This window comes from Gymnoscopelus braueri (assembly GCF_963280865.1).
Source record: "Gymnoscopelus braueri genome assembly, chromosome: 14".
In the NCBI taxonomy this organism is placed as follows: Eukaryota; Metazoa; Chordata; class Actinopteri; order Myctophiformes; family Myctophidae; genus Gymnoscopelus; species Gymnoscopelus braueri.
The window spans coordinates 14,089,865-14,115,339 of record NC_137619.1 but is presented as its reverse complement, the minus strand read 5'-3'; the positions used below and the strand labels follow the sequence as shown (position 1 = coordinate 14,115,339).

Sequence of the window (25,475 nt, the reverse complement as noted above, 5' to 3'; positions counted from 1 at the left end):
TTCAGCCCTATATACATTTCGGCCATTTGAAAATAGCAGATCTACAAGCTCGCTTTTATACATTTTATTCATTTCAAAACTTGTGAAATGGGACATTCTGCATAATGAGTACTTTCTACTTTTGGTACTTTAGTACATTTTAATGCCAATACGTTTGTACTTTTACTCAAGTAATTTTTTTTTTCCAGACTTACTTGTAACAGAGTATTTCTACATGCAGTATTGATTATTTTACTTAAGTAAAAATGAAAACATTGCTTTTTAAAACAAAACACCTCGCAGTGCGAGGCGTTGTGAGCTTGTAGATCGGCTATTTTCACAATATTTCTGTGAAACCGAGTCAAACTCAATGTGATCGGGGCGGCCATAGCTGAGTGGTTAGTGAGCCCGCCTAGGGAACCAGCTGGCCCTGGTTGCCCCAGGTTCGATTCCAGGCTATCCCAGCATATGTGCCGATGATATGAAATTTGTCCCTGAGCAAGACTCTTAACCCCAATTGCTCATTGGAAACAAGACCGCAAGGACTTTCATGAACGACCTGTTAAAAGGAAAAGGAATTTTAATTATGCCTAAAATTCCAAGTGGTAGTGTTATGGCAATATTAGACTGTCATATATTTATCATTTCTATCAGGCCTATTGTTTCTTGCTGGGCCTGGCTTCAGTGGCTTGGGAGAGAGGTGTAAAGACTGAGAAAATATATGAGAGGGACTTCTTTTAAAAAGAGCTTAGAGGGGACACCACACAGGGTAGGAGCATTGTTTGAGCTCAGGGTACAGGTCCTCTTGGGCTGTGGGGGGGACAGGACATTCAAGTGAAATATGCTAGTTTTTGATGCTGTTGGACTCAAAAACATTTATCAGCTTCACCTCCAGTGGATATAAATTATTTCCATAACACTTGCCAGGGTGGGGGTCCCCAGTTCAAATATTATTTTGGGGGTCACGGCCTGAAACATTTGGGGACCCTTGATTTATAGCATCACCTATTTTTAACTGGGTTACATTTGTATGGGTTACATATGTACAGACTGTTTGAGATGTTTCCACGTACAATCAGGTACATGAATGATCTGACAAGAACCAGAAAGAACCAAGGCAAAGGTAATGCTAAGCTGCCCCCCCCCCCGCCCAACCATCCATCCTTTTCTTGCACTACTAAACTGAACTGCACCTGCTTTACCTTATCTGCTGTATAAAGAATGTACTGTGAAGTTGTTTACACAAAGTTAGGTGGCAGCTACTGAAGAAAAAAAGCTGGTGGTGTATACAACATACCAAGTTCTCTTTATTTTTATGCACATGTGACAATAAATGGGACTGCGACAAGGATTTTCCCCAAGATTACAATTTTTTTTATTCAACAATTCATCAATAAATAAAAGTATTTTATTGTATGGTATGGTTTAATATATATATAAAATAGATGCTATATACTCTTGATACACTACTAAAAAAATGCAATTAGAAAAGGGAGAGAGTACCACAGGATGGTAGGCTGTAGCCACAAGGAAGGGCGGGGAATTATATGGCCTAGCACGACTAGGTGCCCTACACACACACACACACACACACACACACACACACACCTTAAGAGGAGAAGCTAAGGCATTCAATACATTAAAGCAAAAGCATGCAAAGAAGGTTGACTGCAAAATACCAATGGGGGGGGGGGGGCACCGCTGTGAGCCTAGCCACTTAACCCGTCCAGAAGGCCACTTGCTCCAAACCTGTAGCAGTCGGAAACAAAGAGAGAAGAAAAGGTTATTATTCACAGTAATTGAGTATAAAAACAGTATAAGAGGAGCTTAAATAATTCTAGGGGAAACAAAATAACTGAAATAAATATAAAACAAAACCCAAACATAACAAAACAGCAGTGGCAGTCATGGTCTACAAAATAAACAAATGATAGACATTAATACACTGTAAAACAGATCTATATATAAAACAAACAAAATAATGACAATTACCTCTGTCTGACTTTTGAACAGAACCCATGTGGAAGGCGCAACACAGGAGAGCTGAGCCTAAGGTGTGACAAAGGGTCAGTCTCAAGCAGGTAAAATATACATGTACTTTCACCTATTATCTACAATATACACCTACCCGAGGCATTGCACAGAGCAGAGGCAACCTGCTACAACAGGGACCAAAGAGGGAGAAGGCCCTGCTCAGTGTGGCTTTTATTCACCTGTTTCCTAGACTGTGTGTTTTCCACTTCCTGTCTATCTCCACAGTAGCCAGGAGGGACATTTCCTGACTGGCTACACTATCATTATTCTATTGTTATTACTTATGCTGCTGCATTGCCCGAAGGAAGCCGAACCAAAATAAGTTTACTCTTATGTACCGGTACACAAGATGTAACAATAAAGTACAACCTTTAACCTTGAACCTTGTTTTGACAAAATATAACCTTGATGATGTCATTGCACTGAGAAAAATAAATGAAGAACCCAGGAATGAGGGGGAAAAACACGAATGAGTGTGGCGTAATTAAACCTAAATGTATACGATTTGTTTTAGAATAGTTATTGTAAGCCTACTATGCAGTGGTTCTCAAAACCTTTCATGTCAAGGACCCCCAAATATGTATGTGGCCGCGGACCCCCCCATCTGAAATATGTTGTAGAAGGGACACCCATAATATTGTATGCATACAAGATTTGTCTTGTTATAAAGTAAAAAGATAAACAAAATATGTGTTAATCTGCAAGCTCACATCGTGACATATTGTGAGCTTGGATGTAAAGTGGTTAAACTGATTTCGATGATTGGCTATATATATATATTAAACCCATTAAGACCTGAGGCTGATTCTACAAATGCCTTCAAAATCAGTAGTTCTCAAACGTTTTTCATGCCAATGGTCCCCGAAACACTTTCAACACCAAGCTGTAGTAAATACAACTTTAAAAAATGATTCTAAATAATTATCACTGAATTTATTTGAATAGAAATAATTGACCTTTCCATGCAGAGAAGGCCCAACTGATCCACCACTGTTTAGAGCAGTATAGTAGAAGAATAGCAGTGGTGTAAAGTAACTACATCATGTACTGTACTTAAGTACAATATTGAGGTACTTTTACTTTACCGGAGTATTTCCTATTTTCTATACTTGTACTTTCTCCACTAAATCTCAGAGACAAATATTGTACTTTTACTCTATACAATGATTTGAAATGTTTGGTTAGTTACTTTGTAGGTTTTGAATATTATTACAAAACATACATGAACCACTTCAGCCCTGTTTAAACTTTGGCTATCTGAAAATAGCCGATCTACAAGCTTACAATGAGTCGCGACTCGCGATGTGACGCATTGTGATCTTGTAGATCGACTATTTTCAAATGATTTTTTTAGAAGAATAGTATAGTAGAAGAATAGTAGGCTATAGTGGTTCTCAACCTTTTCAGGCCATGACACCCCAAAATATTCATATTTGAACTGGGGGCCCCCCACCCTGATAATCACTTGGAATGTAGGAGTTGAGGCATTACATTTTTGGTTCCACTGATAAATATTTTCACAATCTTAGCCTCTTTCTTATATTGTTTGGCCAATGTTTGGCCAGTGACGTCATTACAATAGAGCTCCACTAGCTTTTCTTTTATTTCTTTTTGAGGTATTAAAAGGTTTTAAATTCCTTAAATTGTCACTTTACTGTCATCTGGGGACTCCCCCACAATCATGTGGGGACCCCTCTGGGGGTCCCGACCCACAGGTTGAGAACCACTGTAGAAGAATAGTAATTTACATCAGCAACAAACCAGTTTCTCAAAACGCCACAAGATGTCTCACTTCACCACGAAATGAAGAGGCTTTCATTCATGCTAGAAAATCCCCCAAACCAGTTGGCTGCAGTGTGACCATCAAGAACAGTTTACCAAAAAAGTTTTTTTTCTATATACATTTTCACTGATAATTTCTTTCACAATAACCATTTCACATACAGTAAATGTACGTGTGACCACTTCTCTAAATCAGTGGTTCTCAACCTTTTCAGGCCGTGACCCCCAAAATAATCATATTTGAACAGGGGATCCCCCACCCTGAAAAGCAGTTGGAATGTAGAGATGAGACATTCAATTTAGTTTAACTCGGTTCCACAGCTAAATATTGTGAAAATAGCAGATCTACAGGCTCACAATGCCTCGCGTTGTGAGCTTGTAGATCGGCTATTTTCACAATGTTTGCCTCTTTCTTATATTATTTGACAATTTGGCCATTGTTTGACCGGTTTTTATAGCTAAAATTTTTAGGTATTAAAAAGGTCATTCAGTTGTCACTTCACTGTCATCCCCCCCCCCCCCCCCAAACAGGTTGAGAACCACTGCTCTAAATACTATTTTAGTTGTGAGTGTCTGCCAGTGTATGTCCCACCAAAATGACCAGGCACTCACATTGGAACTAGAGTTGTATTCTTTCTCTCGTTTCTTTTGTCCTTTATTCTTAAGCCAGCAGCAAAAACAAGGCCACACACCAGTGGTGGTAAGAGTACTCAAATGTTTTACTTAAGTAAAAGTATCAATACTGCAATGTTAGAAACACTCTGTTACAATTAAAAGTTGGGTAATAAAAATGTACTCATTATGCAGAATGTCCCATTTCACAAGGTATCATATGTATAAAATCTAAAAAAAATAGCAGATCTACAAGCTTACAATGCGTTGTGTTCTAGGACAGTCAACGCAAACTAGCGTTTCCTAAAACGATGCTATTCTGTGATGTCATCTAATCAGTGATGTCATCAATATGGTGGTTACTATGACATCAGTACCCGTCTGTGTTTCCGGTAGGAGACTCAAAAAGTCTCCTTTGAGTCCCCTACCCGAAACACAGGAGGTCATCAAATTATTGGGTTAGGAATGCGTAAAAAACTGAAAAAAAATTAATTAAAGGCTTCATGGGGTGTGTAATTGATAGAAAATAAGTCATTTTTTGGGTGAACTATTCCTTTAAACATCCAGTTTTTGATGTCGGTTATACAGTTATGGAGGGTGGCTACACTGTCTTTGTCGTCCGGAGTTATTGGTAAGTAAATCTGGGTGTCGTCGGTGTAACAATGGAATTGAATGTTGATTATGTCGCCTAAAGGGAGCATGTAAAGGGAAAAAAGGATAGGGCCGAGAATCGATCCCTGGGGGACCCCACAATGTAGGGTGGCTAGGGATGATGACACATCCCCAATGGGGACCGAAAAATGTCTACCACTTAAATAGGAACTGAACCATCGGAGGGCCACACCAGAGATGCCCACAACCGTCAGACGGCTAACGAGGACTGCATGGTCGATGGTGTTAAAGGCAGCAGTTAAATCCAGCAGGACAAGGATGGAACAGATCGGATGGAACAGATCCAGATCGGCTTCAGAAGTCAAGTGGGAACGATGTCTAGGTTACAGGAGGAAGACTTCACATGGGAGATGGTTGAGAGAAGCGTTTCTATTATTTCAAAGGAAGAGAAGAAACCATTGGGGGGACCATGAGAGTTGGGGGTAAGTGTGGGGGGTTGGATGTTGTCCATCTGTGATCTGATCAAATACATATTTTCAGTAAAAAAGATTAAACATTTCTCACAGTGCTCAAAAGAAGCAGGCATATCAGGATTTTGGGGAGCACCAATAACACATTCAATAGTTTTGAACAGAGTTCTGGCATTGAGATGATTGTTAGAGATCAGGGTGGACAAATGTTTAGTTCTTGGCTCTCTAACGGCAATGTTGTAATTTCTCATGAGATCTTTAAGTAATTCATAAAAGACATGTAATTTGGAGGATTTCCATTTCTGTTAAATTTAATCCGGGTTTTGAAGGAATACTCGCCAAAAACTATCAATTTGGATTTAGCTACAGTATATTTACAAAGATGATTCTAGTAACTTTCATACTACTATCTATAGGAAGGACATTTCAAGGAACACTCTTTTGTGAGCTGACTCTTTCCACCCGCCACACTCGATTAAGAATATCCCTTTTGGTCAATTTCAAAGGTTACGTCGCATTTGTGACAGCGACTTTGAATTAAAAGCAGCCGATATGAGTAACCGTTTTAAGGAGAGCGGTTACAAGCCAGATAACATTTCATGAGGGCGCAACAAGGCATTTGTAATAAATCGCCCAGATGTGTTGACTAAAAGGAAGCGCACTAACACTTCCCAACCTTCTTTGTCTTTACAGCACGGCTGCCCCACACAATCAACAGATCATAAGGTCCAACTGGTCCATTATTGAAAGCAACCCCTCCCTCCAAAGAGTGTTCCCTGAACCCCCCATTTTTTCATTTAGAATAGCTCCCACATTACGTGACAAATTGGTCCACAGCTATACCATCCTCCTGCTAAAAAGGAAACATGGCTTAACAAACCTACTGGTAACCTACCTACAAATGTATGCATTGCCCACATTGTTCTAATCCAGCCATATATAATGAGAGTCGGTTGTTTTGTATTCATTCAGCCCTGATGAAGACGCTTGTGGTTGAAACATGTTGGTTTAATAAATGCCGCTCCCTCTTTTAACTCTGAGTGCCCGGATCTCCCATTTTTTATCTAGGAATCGTGTTTGAAATGACCAAACCTGCCTACCGATGATGTCATGGGGGATTTTTTTTCTTAATTCAAATTGACACTGACATGGGTCTATATATGGTTCCATTTGGACACTCAGAGTTATGGGGATCTGTGACCTAATGCATAGATTGCATACTAATACTGTGGGTCTTTGAAATTAAAGCATTTGAGCACCACTGGTCTAAATAAGTAGTCTTTTGAAATGCAGGAGCTTTTCTAAATTTCATTATAGTCGTTCTCAACCTTTGGCGAGGGAGTGCATCGCTGCTTGTGAAAAGTTGCTTCTTGCTGTGTTGAGATGCATTCAGTTGCAAGCAAGAGAGAGTGGGCCCTATTTTGCGTGTCTTAAGTACCAGGTCTTATGACTTTAAGGGATAGTTCATCCCCAAAATGACTTTTTTTTCTATCGATTAGTCACTCCATGGAGACTTGAGTTCATGGATATGTTTTAGTTTTTGTCGCATTCCTATGTCAATAATTTGATGACCGGCAGCGGTTCCGGTAGGAGACACAAAGAGTCTCCTTTGTGTCTCCTACCGGAACCGCTGACAGTAACAGTATAGGAAGCGGAATTTGTACTAGGAAGTAAATAGACGCACGTAATATAATGTAGTCAGCAGTTCGCTCGCTCGTGTGCGTGCGTGCCTGTTGACAGATTTATAGCCTTCCAGATTCCTTGAACGGTGTCCGGAGCAAATACCGCCAATTTACAAGCTCACAACGCGTCGCATCTGCTACGCATTGTGTGCTTGTAGATCGGCTCAATGAACCCTGCTGAGTTTTCCTGGCACTATAATAATAATAATAATCATAATGGATTTTATTTATAATGCACTTTCCATTTGTAAAATATCTACAAAGAAAGTGCTACAGAAAGCAATTGCATAAAAACAGAAACATCACACCATTAAAAAACATCAACTAAGAAACTGAAACAAAACAATTAAACATGGGGGCATAAAGCCTAGAGGTAAAACCAGTGTAGCTAAGAAAATGCTTTGCTAAAAAGGTAGGCCTTTAGTCCTCTCTTAAAGGAGTCAACCGACTGTGGTGCTCTCAGGTGGACAGGGAGGGGGGACAGTGGACAGGGAGGGGGCGGCCGAGCAGAAAGCCCGGTCACCCATGGTACGTAGGTTGGCCTTGTGGGTTTTGAGGAGGTTTGTGTTTATATATGACATAATTCTACACATGTTATTTTAGTTTGCACAGAATAACACAACCTGTATTCCACTGCCTACACTGTAACTAGGTACTGTAGCTATATTTACATTGCAATGTATTTATAAGTTAGACATTCTAATTAATAAACAACATACATTAAAAAGTATATTCAAAATGTTGAGCCCTGATGAGGCATAATTGGTCTAATATTGCATTTTGCCATATAGCTAGCCTACATGAGTGACCGAGATGTGTTTATTTATTCTTCTTCTACTTATTATTATCATTATGATTATTTTTTGGGCGGGGGAGGGGTTCTGCATGTTGATTCCAGTGACGTGGAACTTAGGCATATTCATGAGAGGTTGTTCCTGCAGGCGTGGCACAATTGGCATAATAAATGGATCCTGGAATTATTAATGAGGGCACAGACAGAGCCACGTTCAATGTGCTATAAAACTCCTTTATAAATGTTTTTTGGGAGAGAAAAATACCTGACAGGGCCATTATTGATCAAACATTTATATTTCTGACCAAGTTTGGATGGGTGAACTGCAACTTTAAGACCTGGAGGTGTGGCCAATGTTTTTTTTGTAAATCAATCCCCTACTTTGTCATACTACAGTGCAACACAAAGATAGCAGAAATAGCAGATATACAAGCTCACAATGTGTCATGTTGTGAGATTGTAGAGCCAAGTGGTTAAGTGTGTCTGTGGGTTTCATTTTAAGCCACAGTGAAAAGTATTAACAAGATCTTGTGACAAAAATAACTACATTGGATCGATTGGAACAAAGGCTATTTTTTTTCCATTTTCTGAAAAGTAACGGTTTTGGACATACAAGGTTTCCACTCAACAGTGATGATATGACAGCAGTGTTTCTCAATGTACCCCTAGATGTACACAGAGGAACTACAGGGGTTACATTAGAGAAATTGAATAATTTATTTAGCTGTTATGATTAATAATGATAAAACATTGACACAATATGTGTGAACCTGCTGATCTGTGATCTGTAAAACCAAATTTAACCAACGTGAAGCGCAGCTGTAACTGAATAGAAAGCAATACTTATTGCACATTATTTGAACATATTTACATCAAGTGGACTTACTTTTGGGGCGGGGAAGATTTGGTTGTTTAAACAGATTTTTCCGACATTTATAAAACATGTACGAAAAAAACAAGTAAACAAGGTAAAATAAAACAAGGTGCTCTTCCATACAATTGGGTGTGTTGGGGTGTGGCAAAGAAAGGGAAAGACCAGGGCACTCTTGTGGAACAATTAAAAAACCTTTATTGTATTGTATGGCTAATGCATAGGCAAGAATAAAAAAGATATATAGTGCACCTACTGTACACGTTGCAGCACACAGCCATCATCAGGGTGTCTAAACTAATGGTGATTCATTTCTTTGTTGGCATAATAATAGCAATACTGTCTGCATTTGGTATGGATTATTGGATTAATAGAATTACATACATTCACTTTTCTAACAGCCATTTTCTCTTCAGTTTAGTCAATCCTCCATATCGTCTCTGTCGAATGGAAAAACTTACTTTTAGGGATTCAAATAAAAAAAAATAGCAAAAGTAGCAGAGCTTGTAGATCTGCTAACTTTTGATGCTTTTGTGTGACGTATGATCAAGCGGAGCATTAATTTACGAAAAACCCCAAAAAGTTAAAACATGGAGATAAGCGGTTTCTACCCGAGAGCAAAGCTTTGTCCCTGTTGCTGCTAACTCCTACTGTTGGACTGTGGAGGGTGTAGAAACGTTTTTCAGCTTGAGACTCAAACGAGAAATTTGGCGTCTCCCTGGGAGCCAAACTTAAAATACATTGTGAATAAGTGACATGAGCCCCATTTAAAACACAATTTAAGAAAATTTGCAAAACATTCGGGATAAAAGAAAAAAAAGAAAACTTTCTTCATTTGTTGTAGTAAATGTAAAAATGAAAATACGATATATAACGGTGTATATTGGGGAAACATTGGTGTAGACAACCACATGTCTCCCCCGATACACCAGCACTCACCAGTCAGTCACCGGCACTGCTTTATACCAGACAGTGGGCTTCACTGGACGTGGTTCACGCTATGTTCTAAAGTTCCCCTCATCCACTGAACAGGCACCAAAAATAGCCGCTCTACAAGAGCTTGTAGATCTGCTATTTTCGGCTAATGTTCCCCTCAGAATAGGGCTGCGAGGGTTCAGTGGTTAATGTAAAAATAAATTAATTAAGTCCTCATCTCACAAAGATTTGGCACCCCCCCCTGCAGTATCTCTGAGGACCCTCTCTTGAAGACCCCATGACTTAAACCCTACTGTATATACTTAGTTGGCTCTATATTGGTCCCCTCCTGTTTTGGCTCTATACTACATCTCTTTGCCAAAAATAGAAGATCTACAAACTCACAACCTGTGGGCCAGGGCCCACTGGCTTACAAGGTTTTACAAGTGGGCCCCCAAATAACTGCCAAATAAACATGCTCTGAAAATGCACAGCCCTCCCATCTGACCACTTAATTAACATGGCAGCTGTGTTATGTGGTCAGATGGGTGGGCCACCAACGCTTCTGAGATTTTCTAGTTGGGAAATGGTTGGGAGCTGCTGGTCTAAATCTATATGGCAACATAACTAAGGGTTAGTCAAAGTCAAGCCTGTGTCAGCCGTAACTACAAGCTTTATAAAAAAGGAAAGTAGGTGAGGAGAAGCCTCGTTCCCTTACCGCATCCGCACTGCCAACGAGCGAGCGTTCTGACGGCGATAATCAAATATCAATTTGGGGGGGGAAATCCAATTAAAAGTGTTTGGGGCGGTAGAGTGGTCTGACCAGTAGAGGTCACTGAGCTCACCAAGCTGTTAATGTTTGATTGCTGTAGTATACAACTTAAAAATTGATGAATTAACAGTGTAGTAGAAGAATAGTATAGTAGAAGAATAGTATAGTAGAAGAATGGTGTAGTAGAAGAATAGTAATTTACATCAGCGACAAACCATGTAACACTTGACTTTGGCCACAAGATGTCTCACTTCACCACGAAATCAAGAGGCTTTCATTCGTGCTAGAAAATCCCCCCAAACAACCAGTTTGCTGCAGTGTGAGTGTGTGACCATCAAGACTTTAACAAAAAAAAAAAAACCTATTTGTCTGTGTACATATACACATTTCCACTGACATATGTTTCACAATAACCATTTCACATACAGTAAATGTACGAGTGATCACTTCTCTAAATACTATTTTAGTTGTGAGTGTCTGCCAGTGTAGCCTATGTCCCACCAAATTGACCAGGCACTCACATTGGAACAAGAATTGTCAATTTCTCTCGTTTCTTTTATGTCCTTTATTCTTAAGCCAGCAGCAAAAACAAGGCCACATAGCATGGTGGGAAAAGTACTCAAATGTGTTACTTAAATCAAAGTATCAATACTGCAGTGTAGAAGTACTTTGTTACAAGTATAAAAAGTCCGGAATTAAACATTTACTTGAGTAAAAGTACAAAAGTATTGGTATCAAAATGTACTTAAAGTATCAAAAGTTAAAGTACTAAATTGTTTGAAAATAGCGGGTCTACAAGCTTGCAACGCGTTGTAGGCTAAGGTTGTAGATCGGCTATTTTCAAATAGCCTAGGTATAAAATAAGGCTAAAGTGGTTAATGTATGTTTTATAATGTAATAATTTATATCTGCAAAGTAACTAGTAGGCCTATCTAAAGTTTTCAAATAAGTGTAGTGTTGTAAAAGTACAATATTTGCCTCCCAGATGTAGCGGAGAAGAAGAAAAAGTACAGTACTTGAGTAAATGTACTTAGTTACTTTACACCCCTGCAGCACCAGAGGCAGTGGTGGAAAAGGTTGTTGAAAGTAGACCTTGTATTGTGAATTGTACTTCCATGTACTGTCTGTTTCTCTAAATAAAGTAAATCAATCAAAGTTACATTTTGTTGGCACTATTTGTCAGTAGTAATGTGGACTCTCAATTATCTCTAGTTTGCTAATGTTATAATGTGGGAGGGTAAACAAACGACCGAAACTCGTCACACAAGTTCTTTACATGAAAAATAGGCCCATGTGTTTCACAATAACACTTTAAACCTTTTATGAAGCGAAAGAAAAACAATGAGATAGAACCATAAACAGTAGCCTATGTCGTCGTGCAAAAACATCAACAACAAACAGTGTAATAACTAGAAGAAACTTTGAGAAAAACATTCACAGAAATGATATGTGTTGGTTGTTGGAAAAATATTCACCTGTAATCTCCAAATTTTTACTTTTTATGTTTTTTTGTAAATTAATGGCTTACTTTGTCATATTACAGTGTAAAACAAAGATAGTGAAAATAGCAGATATACAAGCTCACAATGTGTCGCGTTGTGAGCTTGCAGAGCCAAGTGGTTAAGTGTGGCTGTGGGTTTCATTTTAAGCCACAAAAGTATGAACAAGATATTGTGACTGAAAAAACTACATTGGAACACAGGTTATTTTCTATTTTTCTTAAAAGGAACTGTTTTGGACATACACGGTCTAACAGTGATGATATGACAGCAGTGTTTCTCCATGTACCCCTAGATAGTCCGTGAGCCAGGGGGGTTGGTCATTACCATCTGAGGGGATTAATGCTCATAGTGATTTTTGTCAAGGTATGCATGTCTAGAGTTAGAAAACATGTGATAGCCTTGCACCAATGGTAGCTTTATGGGTGCTATCATGCATTTTATGTTATAACACTAGGCGAAAATTACATGGGTCAATATATGAAAACATACTATTAACCCCCCCAAAAAAAATATACAAAAGGTTTTTCAATTGGTTCTGGTACGTCTAGGCATGCTTAAGAACATACAAAAAAATCTAGGAAATTATATTTCTCGTAAAGCCATCATTTTCAAGATGGCGTCCAATATGACTGCCAGGAGCTTAAATGGCTTTATGATACTGTTCAACCTAGAAAGGTGGTTTTGGTGTCTAAAACTAGGTCTTAGGGTTCAAGAAATATGGCTGAATCAGTGAAATTACCATCAGTTAATTTTGTATTGCCAAATCAAAGATGGTGTCCATCCCATGGTGATGTTCCATTGTACTAAATTATGTTAAAAACAACAAAATATTGCAGTTGTGTGAGGGAATCTGTGAACTTCGTGAACGTGATTCATATGGGGACCTGGGGGGGGGGCATTCATAGGTGTAGAATCTATTTCTAATGTTATATTTTGACTTGCTGGTCAGTCTTTGGCCTATGTGCTAAAGGTCAGGTCAAGGTCTCTCTCGCACCTTATCGTCCAACCAGGTGTCCAAGCAGGCAGCAGATATGGTCACTGGTTGACATGTACAGCAGGCCCTATTCACCTCACAATTGACATGGAGCCGTTTGTTGACACCTTGCAGGTATATAAGCTCTATAATGTAATTGTGCATCCCGGTGGGATGCATGTTATACAGTCATTCTTCAGCTGCATTGCAAAACTGATGCAAGGTTCAGCACTGGAAGTGGAAATGCATGTGGTTGCAGAACATGACAGGCAAGTTCAGTGGTCAGTCCTGAGTGTATCAGCAGCACTCTGAAGTGGTTTCTATCAACTTGGCCAAAGACATTTGAACAGATACAGCAGTAGCCTACCTGGACACTGCACATCTCCATCCTACTGGCTGACAGTGGGTAGACAACTTCTTCCTACACTTCACATCCACCAGTTTGAATGCGCAGGGAGACACATTGACATTAACTTCACCTTTTCTCTCATGAAGCACATGACTGAAGCACTTCTTCCATGCTGGCCATGTGCAGTGTGCTTGATATCTAACCCAGTGCCTGCTGAAGATGCATGTGCTCCATGCCATAGCATAGAGGCTAAGCTAGACCTTGTCTGTCGGCACCATGATGGATTCTGGATCACTGTCTCTGCTGACCAGTCTGGGGAGCAGACTGCCATAACGATCAGGAAAGATGCTGTCATGATGCATGTGAGTGGAGTGGACTGAAGCCTTCCCCAAAATGTGCAGAAACAGAGGGAGAGTTGAAGCACTGGTGTGTCTTGGTCATAAAATATTGGGGTGTAGGATTCCTCACACACAGAAAGATCATCTCTTCAATCCCATCCTTGGCTAATTTGCCCCCATGCTGTTGTGAATAGTAATGTCCTTTACCCACATGAGATGTCATCATGAAGAGTAAGAACATTAAGCAGAAGCCGTTGAGCATTTAGTCATGATGAGGCAGACATCACCATGAGTTCCTATATCCCTGATGCAGCCATCTCTGGAAAGGGTGTGATACACATGCTCAGTGATTACACTGATGTTCTTGTATTGTTGTATGCTGTGTATTGGGGTGTATCAGGTGGACCTACAGTGTAAAGTATAGATGGAGCATTGGGATGGGACAGTCTTATATGTATGACAAAGGCAAGATCAGAGCACACTACACTTTGCTGGCAGGGAACTTCCCAGGCTACCCTGATGTGCTGGGTGAGGTGGGTGCCACAAGTCAATGGCCCTTCCTCCAACACCGACCAACCTGTTGCACCACATGTGGGCTCATTTATTTACAAGTGATGTTGTGGAAAGTGGCAGACCACCAAGCCCCACCTGACAAGTCGTTTGATGTCACAAAATTTGGATAGGAGATCTAGGATATTCTTGTTCCTGTCATTGCTAAGGGTGACCCCACCGTCAGAGCTATGTGACATGGTGCAATATCAATTTAGGGCACAGAGAGTGAGAAGTACATCACTGATGTACTGTAACTGCTCTGGTGAAGATGGTTACTGATGACATGTTCAAGCTACAGATGAGGAGTGATGTTAATAAGGAGGATACTTGTAAGGATGAGGTAGAACAGGATGTGGGTTGGAGAATACAGATGTAGTTCCAAAAGATACATATTTGACATTAGATTATATCATTTTACATTCATGTTATTATGAATACCAGTTCTTGTGACATGTTAATGACACTTTTCACAAAACAAAATCATGAATAGTGAACCATGAATGTTCATCAAGTTGTTTCCATTTGTTGTTCTCCCAGAGGTCAATTTTAACCTTGACCTGACCTTTGACCTGATATTAAATAAATAACATCAGGAATGGATTCTACATATGAAAACCCTAAAAAAATAGGTATTAAACAGAGGTATTCTAAGACAAGCAGATTAAAAGTAAAAAATTGCCAGGTGTGTGTTTAGTGGCCATTTTGGATATTTTCTTACCCATTGCAATATATTCTGTTTATTGAATTTCATAATACATTTCCTTAGAATCTATGTATGTAAACATGATTTTAAATCTATAGGTAATTTACAAAGGAACCCTTTGTGTTCCATCTTTCATTAAAACCAAAGTACATCTTATGTCACATATAGTCACTATGTTGTCACTGCCTGTAATAGAAAAATATTCTAGATATGCAAATTTTAACAACCTTTCTGGACAATATATAGTCTGAGCTTTATCCCAACCATTTTTCAGAGAGAGAGGGTCAATAATAAGAGAGAACCATCAGTTTGAAGTAGAATGCTTCATTCGGATTTTGAAAACTGTGTTTTGGCTTGTGGTTATAAAAGGAGTGATAACACACAGATAGCTACCACCGATGCAAGGCTATCACATTTTTCCTAGCTCTAGGGGTGTATACCTACCCAAAAATCACTATGAGAATTAATCCCCCCAGATGGTAATGATGACCCCATTTTTGGGGTCCTGGCTCACGGACTAAGAGGTACACAGAGGAACTACAGGGGTTACATGAGGGAAATTGAATTTATTTAGCTATTATAATTAATGATAAAACATTGACAAAATGTGTGTGAACTTGCTGATCTGTGACCAAATTCAAAAACATGACGAGCACACCTAACTGAATAGAAAGCGAAACTTATTTGCACATTATTTGGACATATTTACGTCAAGTGGACTTACTGTTGGGGCGGGGAAGATTTAGTTGTTCAAACAAATGTTCCGACATTTATAAAACATGGGACAAAAGGTAAAATTCCAAAACAAGGTGCTCTTCCATACAATTGGGTGACAAAGTTATGTGGCAAAGAAAGGGAAAGACCAGGGCACTCTTGTGGAAAAATTAAAAAGCCTTTATTGTATTGTATGGCTAATGCATAGGCATGAATAATAAAATATAGTGCACACTGTACGCGTTGTAGTACACAGCCATCATCAGGGTGTCTAAACTATTGGTGATTCAATTCATTGTTGGCATAATAATAGCAATACTGTCTGTATTTGGTATGGATAATTGGATCAATAGAATTACATACATTCATTTATTTTTCTAACTGCCATTTTCTCCTCAATTTTAATATGTTCAAACGTACTTTTCAGGATTCAAATTTTAAAAATAGCAAAAGTAGGAGAGCTTGTAGATCTGCTACTTTTGAGTGACGCTGTAGTATGATCAAGCATAGCGTTAATTTACGAAAAAGCATAAAAAGTTAAAATATGGAGATAAGAGGTTTCTGCCCGACAGCAACACTATGTCCCTGTTGCTGCTAACTCCTACTGTTGGACTGTGGAGGGTGTAGAACAGGGTTCCCAAATGTTTTTCAGCTCGAGACTCGAGAGACATTTGGTGTCTCCCCGGGAGCCAAACTTAAAATGCATTGTGAATTTGTGACGTGAGCCCTATTTCAAACACAACATTCGGGATAATAAAAAAATAAAATAAAAAATCTTAATTTGTTGTAGGAAATGTAAAAAAAGAAAAGGCAGTGAAATGATTATTTTGGTGTACCTTGGCATAATTCCTAACTACACCACTGTTCTTCCATCAGATGACATCATGGACACTCATCTGAGCGTGTCATCAGGTGAGGTGTTTAGCCCCGCCCAGAAAACTGCTCTCAGCAAGAAATGCCCAAAACAGGGCATTTCCTGTTTACAGGCTCTTTAAATTATATATTTCTATTTTCTCTCTTATCGTTAAATAGTATCAATATCCATATGTCGCTTGTGTAACCATCTTCCCCACCAACATACAGCTGGTTTATTCTCACACTGTTTACAGTGGAGATGATTTCCCCTTGGTGTGCATACGCTGGTGTCTCTTCATGGTTTTTGGATCACTGAAACTCTTGCCACATGGTTTACAGTGGAAAGGTTTTGTGTGGGTACGCATGTGCTTCTTCAGGTAACATGCATAAGTGAAACTCTTGTCGCATTTATTACAGTGGAAAGGTCTTTCTCCAGTGTGGAGACGCATGTGTTGTTTCAGGTTATGTGGCTGACGGAAACTCTTGTCACATTCATTACAGTGGAACCTTTTTTCTCCAGTGTGGGCCTCTAAGTGTTTCTTCAGTTGATATGACTCACTGAAACTCTTGTCACAATGTTTACAGGGGAAAGGTTTTTCTCCAGTGTGGGTACTCAAGTGCCTCTTCAGGTGATATGACACACTGAAACTCTTGTCACATTGTTTACAGTGGAAAGGTTTTTCCCCAATGTGGACTCGTTGGTGTATCTTCAAGGCACTGGACTGACTGAAACTCTTGTTACACTGGTTACAGAGGAAAGGTGTTTCTCCAGTGTGGACTCGCTGGTGTATCTTCAGCTCATTTGACTGGCGGAAACTCTTGTCACACTGGTCACAGAGGAAAGGTTTTACTCCGGTGTGGTGATGCATGTGTAGTTTCAGGTGATGTGGCTGACTGAAACTCTTGTCACATTTATTACAGTGGAAAGGTTTTTCTCCGGTGTGGACAAGCATGTGTGATTTCAGGTGACTTGGCGAACGGAACCCTTTGTTACACGTATTGCAGTGGAAAGGTTTTTCTCCAGTGTGGACTCGCAGGTGTGTCGTCAGGGCACCGGACTGATTGAAACTCTTGTCACACCGGTTACATTGGAAAGGTTTTTCTCCAGTGTGGACTCGCTGGTGTATCTTCAGGGCACTTGGCGCACTGAAACTCTTGTCACAACCGTTACAGTGTAAAGGTTTTTTTAAAGTGTGGACACGCTGGCGTGTCTCGGTAAACTGTTGACGATTGTAGCATGCTGGTTTGTCTGTGTCTAATTGTTTCAGGCTGGTTACAGAGCTGATGATTGGCTGGCAGGCTGCTGAGGTGAGAGAGAGACAAACAGACAGACAGAGAGAGAGAGAGACAGAGAGAGTCAGGCATAACTAGACATTGATCAACAGTTTCAGACAGGGACCTAGCATTGAATGTAACTCCTCATTCTCACATTTGTTTTATGTTCTGGTCCACCTCAACCCTTGAAAGATCACATTGTTGCATGAAAATTAAGCAAAGTCAAGGGGAGCACAAACATACACATTTGTTTTTGTGAGATATCACGTGTCACCTCAAATAGCTTCTTTGAAAGAAATAATGTTAATGTTCAAATTACAGATTTCTCTCTAGTGTGAATTGCCACAAACTACAAATAATGCGTTTAATTTTACTGTATGAGTCCCTATGGTTGAACGTTGTTCATGTGCATCTCAGATGAGCCTTTTGAGGAAGCTTCTTTTACAAACTGTTAGAATAGATGTAAATATTTTTATTTTATTTACCTGTATCAGTCTTCATGTGTCGTTTCAGATAACTCCCTGTGTGACTCCTCATGGATGGAGTTTGTTTTGATGATTTCAGGTTCTGGGACAGCTTGTTGCTCAAAGACAATCGTCGCCCTTCCACATTTGGTGTCTTGTGTGACTTCAGTTTGTTTAAAGCTGACTGACCTTCCCCGGTCTCCTCCCAGTCACTGTCTTCAATGTCAGATTCAGAACAGGGCGAAGTCCACTCATCACTGTCTTCAGTGTCAGATTCAGAGCAGTCTGAAGAGAGGAGCTGGTCATCTCTAGTTGGCTGTGATGTCCCACAGTCCTCGACATCAGCTTGTGATTTCATGTGTTCAGTTGACTCATTAGCCTCCTTTGACCTTTGCAGTAGCTCCTCCTTTTTAATCTGTGGAGGCTCTGGTCCGTCTTGGATCTCACTGGGGCTCCTCTCCTGCTGTTCCTCTTTAACCTGTATCTCCAGAGGTTCTAGTTTTACCTGGACCAGACTGGGGCAACTCTCCTGCTGTTCCTCTTTAATCTCCAGAGGTTCTAGTTTTACCTGGACCAGACTGAGGCAACTCTCCTGCTGTTCCTCTTTAATCTGCAGAGGTTCTGGTTTCACCTGGACCAGACTGAGGCTCCTCTCCTGCTGTTCAGGGGAAACCTCGTCTTTAAACACAGGAAGGAGTGAGAGATCTAAAAGGAGGAGAGAGGAGGTAACGTCAGCAGAGTCTGTGTGTGTGCGTGTGCGTGTGCGTGTGCGTGTGCGTGTGCGTGTGCATGTGTGTGTGTGTGTGTATAAATATAAATGGGGTCATACTCTCTTGGGGGTACCACACATAAATTAACTTCATCCTTATATACATTTCGGCAATTTGAAAATAGCTGATCTAGAAGCTCACAATGCGTTGTGATGCGATGCATTGTGTGCTATTTTAATACATCTAAGCATTTTAATACATTTAAAAACTTGTGAAACAGGACATTCTGCACAATGAGTACTCTCTACTTTTGGTACACTTTAAGTACATTTTAATACCAATACTTTTGTACTAAATGTTTAATTCCGGACTTTTACTTGTAACAGATTATTTCTACATTGCAGTATTACCACTGACTGTACCTGTGAACATGTCCTGGTCAGTCTCTATGGTCTCCATCTTCACAGTCTGGAACATGTTCTGGTCAGTCTCTATGGTCTCCATCTTCACAGTCTGGAACATGTCCTGGTCAGTCTCTATGGTCTCCATCTTCACAGTTTGGAGTTTTCTGTCAACCTCGTCCTCTGCATCTGATGACTGATAAGAAGACACCCACATTATTTATCGTCTCTGTCGGCTGGAAACCTCATATGTCCAAAACTGTTACCATTCAGGATTCAAATTCAAAAACAGCAAAAGTAGTGGATCTACAAGCTCGAACTGCGGCTGGAAACGTCAGGTAGTTAAGAATATGGAAAGAGATTTTTGCCCGACAGCAACATTATGCTCTATCAGTGGTGTACAGTAACGAAGAACATTTACTTTAGTACTGTACTAAAACAAAAAAAACAACAATGCATAGCTACCCGGGGGCCGGGGCTACTCTGAATTAACGTTCCCTCTGTAGTTCTGTGTCCCTCCCTCCCTCTCTCTCCTCCGTGAAGAAACACACTGAACTCCACTCTCCTTTCCTAGCAGAATGTTAACCCCATAAATGCTGGTTAGGATAAACAGGAAAACATCGATTTTTTTTAAATAAAACAAAACTCCCAATGAATTAGTCATGATTTTGAAGTTCACATTACGTTTTTAAACAAAACATCAAACTTTTAAAGAATTTTAAGACTTTTTTTTGTCATCAAGAAACAATAATTTCACACATTAAAAAAATCCATTAAAAAATAACTATGGAAAATGCAACACAAAATCGACTAATAAACCAAAATAAAACCAAAACAAATTAAAATCTAATTTTCCACCGGTTGACACACTGGAAATGGCTGATCTACAAATTATGTCTTTTGAGCTCGTATACTGGTTATTTACGGTGCACGACACAGCATGCAACTGTATAAATCAGCTGTTGGTTGGAGTAGCTTAACCACTTAAACCAGGGGTCTTCAACGTTTTTCAGGCCAAGGACCACTTAGCTGAGAGAGAGATGAAGCAGGGACCCCCACTACACATTGGATTCATTGGAACTGTGTGTTTTCAGACATGTAACCACTTAAACCCTCAATACTTTGTAAACTTGACCATTGGCTTTGTACTTGCCTGGTCTGCTCTTATTTCCCTGGACACCTCTTCGCCAAAAATAGCCGATCTATAAGAGCTTGTAGATCTGCTATTTTCGGCTAATGTTCCCCTCAGAATAGGGCTGCGAGGGTTCAGTGGTTAATGTAAAAATTAAGTCCCTATCTCACAAAGATTTGGCGGCCCCCTGCAGTATCTCTGAGGACCCTGTCTTGAAGACCCCTCTATATCGGCCCCCTCCTGTTTTGGCTCTATACTACATATCTTTGCCAAAAATAGAAGATCTACAAACTCACAACCTGTGGGCTGAGGTTTTACAAGTGGGCCCCCAAATAACTGCCAAATAAACATGCTCTGAAAATGCACAGCCCTCCCATCTGACCACTTAATTAACATGGCAGCTGTGTTATGTGCTCAGATGGGTGGGCCACCAACGCTTCTGAGATTTTCGAGTTGGGAAATGGTTGGGAGCTGCTGGTCTAAATCTATATATTAACATAACTAAGGGTTAGTCCAAGTCAAGCCTGTATCAGCAGTAACTACAAGCTTTATCAAAAAGGAAAGTAGGTGAGGAGAAGCCTCGTTCCCTTACCGCATCCGCACTGCCAACGAGCGAGCGTTCTGACGGTGATAATCAAATATCAATTTGAAAAAGAAATCCAATAAAAAGTGTTTGGGGCTCACCAAGCTGTTAATTTTTGATTGCTGTAGTATACAACTTAAAGATCGATGAATTAACAAAAAATAATTAGCCTTTCCATGCAGAGAAGGCTCAACTGATCCACCAGTGATAAGAACAGTGTAGTAGAAGAATAGTGTAGTAGAAGAATAGTATATTAGAAGAATAGTGTAGTAGAAGAGTAGTAATTTCAGCAACAAACCAGTTTCTCATAATGTAACACTAGACGTTGGCCACAAGATGTCTCACTTCACCACGAAATCAAGAGGCTTTCATTCATGCTAGAAAATCCCCCAAACAACCAGTTTGCTGCAGTGTGCTGAAGTATTTTTCTGTGTACATATATACACATTTTCCCACTGACATATGTTTCACAATAACCATTTCACATACAGTAAATGTACGAGTGACCAGTTCTCTAAATACTATTTTAGTTGTGAGTGTCTGCCAGTGTACATGTCCCACCAAAATGACCAGGAAACTCATTGGAACTACAATTGTATTATCTCGTTTCTTTTGTCCTTTATTCTTAAGCCAGCAGCAAAAACAAGGCCACACACCAGTGGTGGGAAAAGTACTCAAATGTTTTACTTAAGTAAAAGTATCAATACTGCAATGTAGAAGTACTTTGTTACAAGTAAAAGTCTGGAATTAAAAATGTACTTGAGTAAAAGTACAAAAGTATTGGTATCAAAATATACCAAAAGTAAAAGTAGGCTACTAAATTGTTTGAAAATAGCAGATCTACAAGCTCACAACGCGTCGCGATGCAACGCGTTGCCTAGGCTATTTTCAAATAGCCTAGGTAAAAAATGAGTCTGAAGTGGTTAATGTATGTTTTATAATGTTATAATTTATATCTGCAAAGTAACTAGTAACTAAAGTTTTTTCAATAATTGTAGTGGAGTAAAGGTACAATATTTGCCTCCCAGATGTAGTGGAGTAGAAGTAAAAGTATAGACAATTGGAAATACTCCAGTAAAGTAAAAAAGACCTCCAAATTGTACTTAAGTACAGTACTTGAGTAAATGTACTTAGTTACTTTACACTCCTGCATAGCACCAGAGGCAGTGGTGGAAAAAGTTGTTGAAAGTAGACCTTGTATTGTGAATTGTACTTCCATGTACTGTTTCTCATGTCTTACTAAATAAAGCACATGATGTCTTACTCAATAAAGTCAATCAATCAATGTTACATTTTGTTGGCACTATTTGTCATTATATGTGGACTTTCAATTATCTCTAGTTTGCTAATGTGATAATGTGGGAGGGTAAACAAACGACCGAAACTCGTCACACACATTCTTTACATGAAAAATAGACCTGTGTTTCACAATAACACTTTTAACCATTTATGAATCGGAAGAAAAACAATGAAATAGAACCATAAACAGTAAATGTCATCATGCAAAAACATCATCAACAAACAGTGTAATAACTAGAAGAAACTTTGAGAAAAACCTTCACAGAATGATACTGTGTTGGTTGTTGGAAAAATATTCACCTGTAGGCCTATGTATTTAACTCTATGGTATGTATGAACTCATGGTTTATTATACTTACAAATAAATATCAAGGCTTGTTAGAATAACGCTGAATGCTATGATAAACATAGGCATGGCTTTGGAAATAAATAATATTGTAAAACCACCTACAATTCCACCCCATAGAATGAGGACATTTGGATGTAATTCCCTTCCATTGAATGGGGTGATTCATAGTAGATCGGGTGGTAAAACACTGAATACATATACCAGTGGTGGAAAGTAACTAAGAACATTTACTTAAGTGCTGTACTATAATTTTGAGGTATTTGTACTTTACTTGAGTATTTCCAATTTCCAATATTTTTACTTCTACTCGACTACATCTCAGAGAAAGAATATTGTACTTTTCCACTACAATTATTTGAAAACTTTAGTTACTAATTACTTTGAAGATTTTGATTATTATAACAAAACATACGTTAAAATAGCAGATGCGTCACGATGCGAAGCATTGTGAGCTTGTAGATCGGCTATTTAAAAAAGATATTTATACATTTGAAAACTTGAAATGGGACATAATTTTACTTTTGGTACTTTATTTGATGCCAATACGTTGGTACTTTTACTCAAGTACATTTTGAAATCCGTACTTTTATTGTAACAGAATATTTCTATATTGCAGTATTGGTACTTTTACTTATGTAAAAAAAAATTAGTACTTTTTCCACCACTGAATAAAGAATATCGTAAAAGAAAAACTGGATAACTGTACCTCTAATGTCGTAGCCCTTGGAACAGATCTGTGTGGCCCGATGTTGGTTCCTTGACTTCCTTCCTAGAACTAGCTTTTTTTTAAAGTCTTTCTTAGACCAGGTTGCTTCTTTAGCGATGCAGCAGACTTTAGTGGTTTTGTGGTTAGCTTGTTAAAGCTGTGTTCCGTGAGCAACAAAGCTAATAGCAGCTGTGTTCCGTGAGCAGCAATAACAGCTGTGTTCCGTGAGCAGAAATAACAGCAGTGTTCCGTCAGCAACGATAACGGAGCAACAATAACACTTCCGGTGGACGATCTCTTCAGAATAAGAGTACCCTCTAGAGCAAAAAGGAGCCATTGAAAAACGGTTAATTTGCACATTAAAACTATAAATTAAGCATGTAAACGACATATTATGTTTCTATACAACACATATTATGTTTCTGTGTAACAAAAACGGTTTTTAAAACATTAATAATTTATCTAAATGGATAAATGGTCAGAAAAGGTCAGAAAAGTGCCGTTTTCAGACAACAGTGGACACTGGACAGGCGCCGGTGGACACTGCCGACACTTCTGACATACGCACGCGTGCGGGGACACCTCCCCTACAACGCCACACTCTCGGATAAGCCCGAGAGGTGTAAAAAAAAGTGTGGCGGACCGTCCAGTGAGGTCAGAGGTCAGAAAAGTGCCGTTTTCAGACAACAGTGGACACTGGACAGGCGCCGGCGGACACTGCCGACACTTCTGACATACGCACACGTGCGGGGACACCTCCCCTACAACGCCAAACTCTCGGATAAGCCCGAGAGGTGTAAAAAAAAGTGTGGCGGACCGTCCAGTGAGGTCAGAGGTCAGAAAAGTGCCGTTTTCAGACAACAGTGGACACTGGACAGGCGCCGGCCGACACTTCTGACATACGCACGCGTGCGGGGACACCTCCCCTACAACGCCACACTCTCGGATAAGCCCGAGAGGTGTAAAAAATAGTGTGGCGGACCGTCCAGTGAGGTCAGAGGTCAGAAAAGTGCAGTTTTCAGACAACAGTGGACACTGGACAGGCGCCGGCGGACACTGCCGACACTTCTGACATACGCACGCGTGCGGGGACACCTCCCCTACAACGCCACACTCTCGGATAAGCCCGAGAGGTGTAAAAAGAAGTGTGGCGGACCGTCCAGTGAGGTCAGAGGTCAGAAAAGTGCCGTTTTCAGACAACAGTGGACACTGGACAGGCGCCGGCGGACACTGCCGACACTTCTGACATACGCACACGTGCGGGGACACCTCCCCTACAACACCACACTCTCGGATAAGCCCGAGAGGTGTAAAAAAAAGTGTGGCGGACCGTCCAGTGAGGTCAGAGGTCAGAAAAGTGCCGTTTTCAGACAACAGTGGACACTGGACAGGCGCCGGCGGACAGCCTTTTGTGGAACGTGAAATAGAAATCACAAATCACATAGAAATAGATCACCATTCCCCTGCACTTCATGACAAAGACGAAGAAAAGTAGCCTCTCAGTCCACCTTAAGACAATTGGCAATGTTTAAAAACAAATATTGTAAACTTTATTTATTTATTTCTGTTTTTTGTAATTTGTACACTGTTTTATTAGTAAAGAGTAATTAAAAGGTATTTTTTCCAAAGCCTTGTCTGTATTCTTTTATGGTGTGGGGTTGTGTGGGGTTGTGTCCAATTTGTGGAGTCTATGCACTGAAAATGGCCCTTTTCTGACCCCTGACCGCCACTTTTTTCTACACCTTAATGCAAACGCATGCGTACCTCAGAAGTGCTGGCACTAAGAACCGTCTCCTGTCCAATGTCCAATTTGTATGCACTATTGTCTGAAAATTGCCCTTTTCTGACCCCTGACCTCACTGGACGGCCCGCCACTTTTCAAAATACACCTCTCCCGCTTAGCGGAGAGTGTGGCGGTGTAGAGGGGGTCTCCCCAAACGCATGCGTACCTCAGAAGTGCTGGCACCAAGAACCGTCTCCTGTCCAGTGTCCACTATTGTCTGAAAACTGCACTTTTCGGGCCTCTGACCTCACTGGACGGTCCGCCA

General features: G+C 40.0%; 1 protein-coding gene across 1 annotated transcript; it reads right to left on the bottom strand.

The window, feature by feature from the left end:
* Nucleotides 1-727: 727 nt before the first annotated feature.
* Nucleotides 728-23,519, bottom strand: LOC308100520 (uncharacterized protein; the record flags this gene model as incomplete). Its single annotated transcript, XM_080449586.1, has 5 exons — nucleotides 23,428-23,519; nucleotides 19,380-19,554; nucleotides 18,269-18,952; nucleotides 17,176-17,811; nucleotides 728-789 (listed from the first exon to the last, which is right to left on the bottom strand). Exons 2-5 carry the CDS (start codon nucleotides 19,504-19,506, stop codon nucleotides 728-730), a joined length of 1,509 nt encoding a protein of 502 aa, XP_080305712.1. The 5' UTR covers nucleotides 19,507-19,554; nucleotides 23,428-23,519.
* Between the last annotated feature and the right edge of the window lie 1,956 nt (nucleotides 23,520-25,475).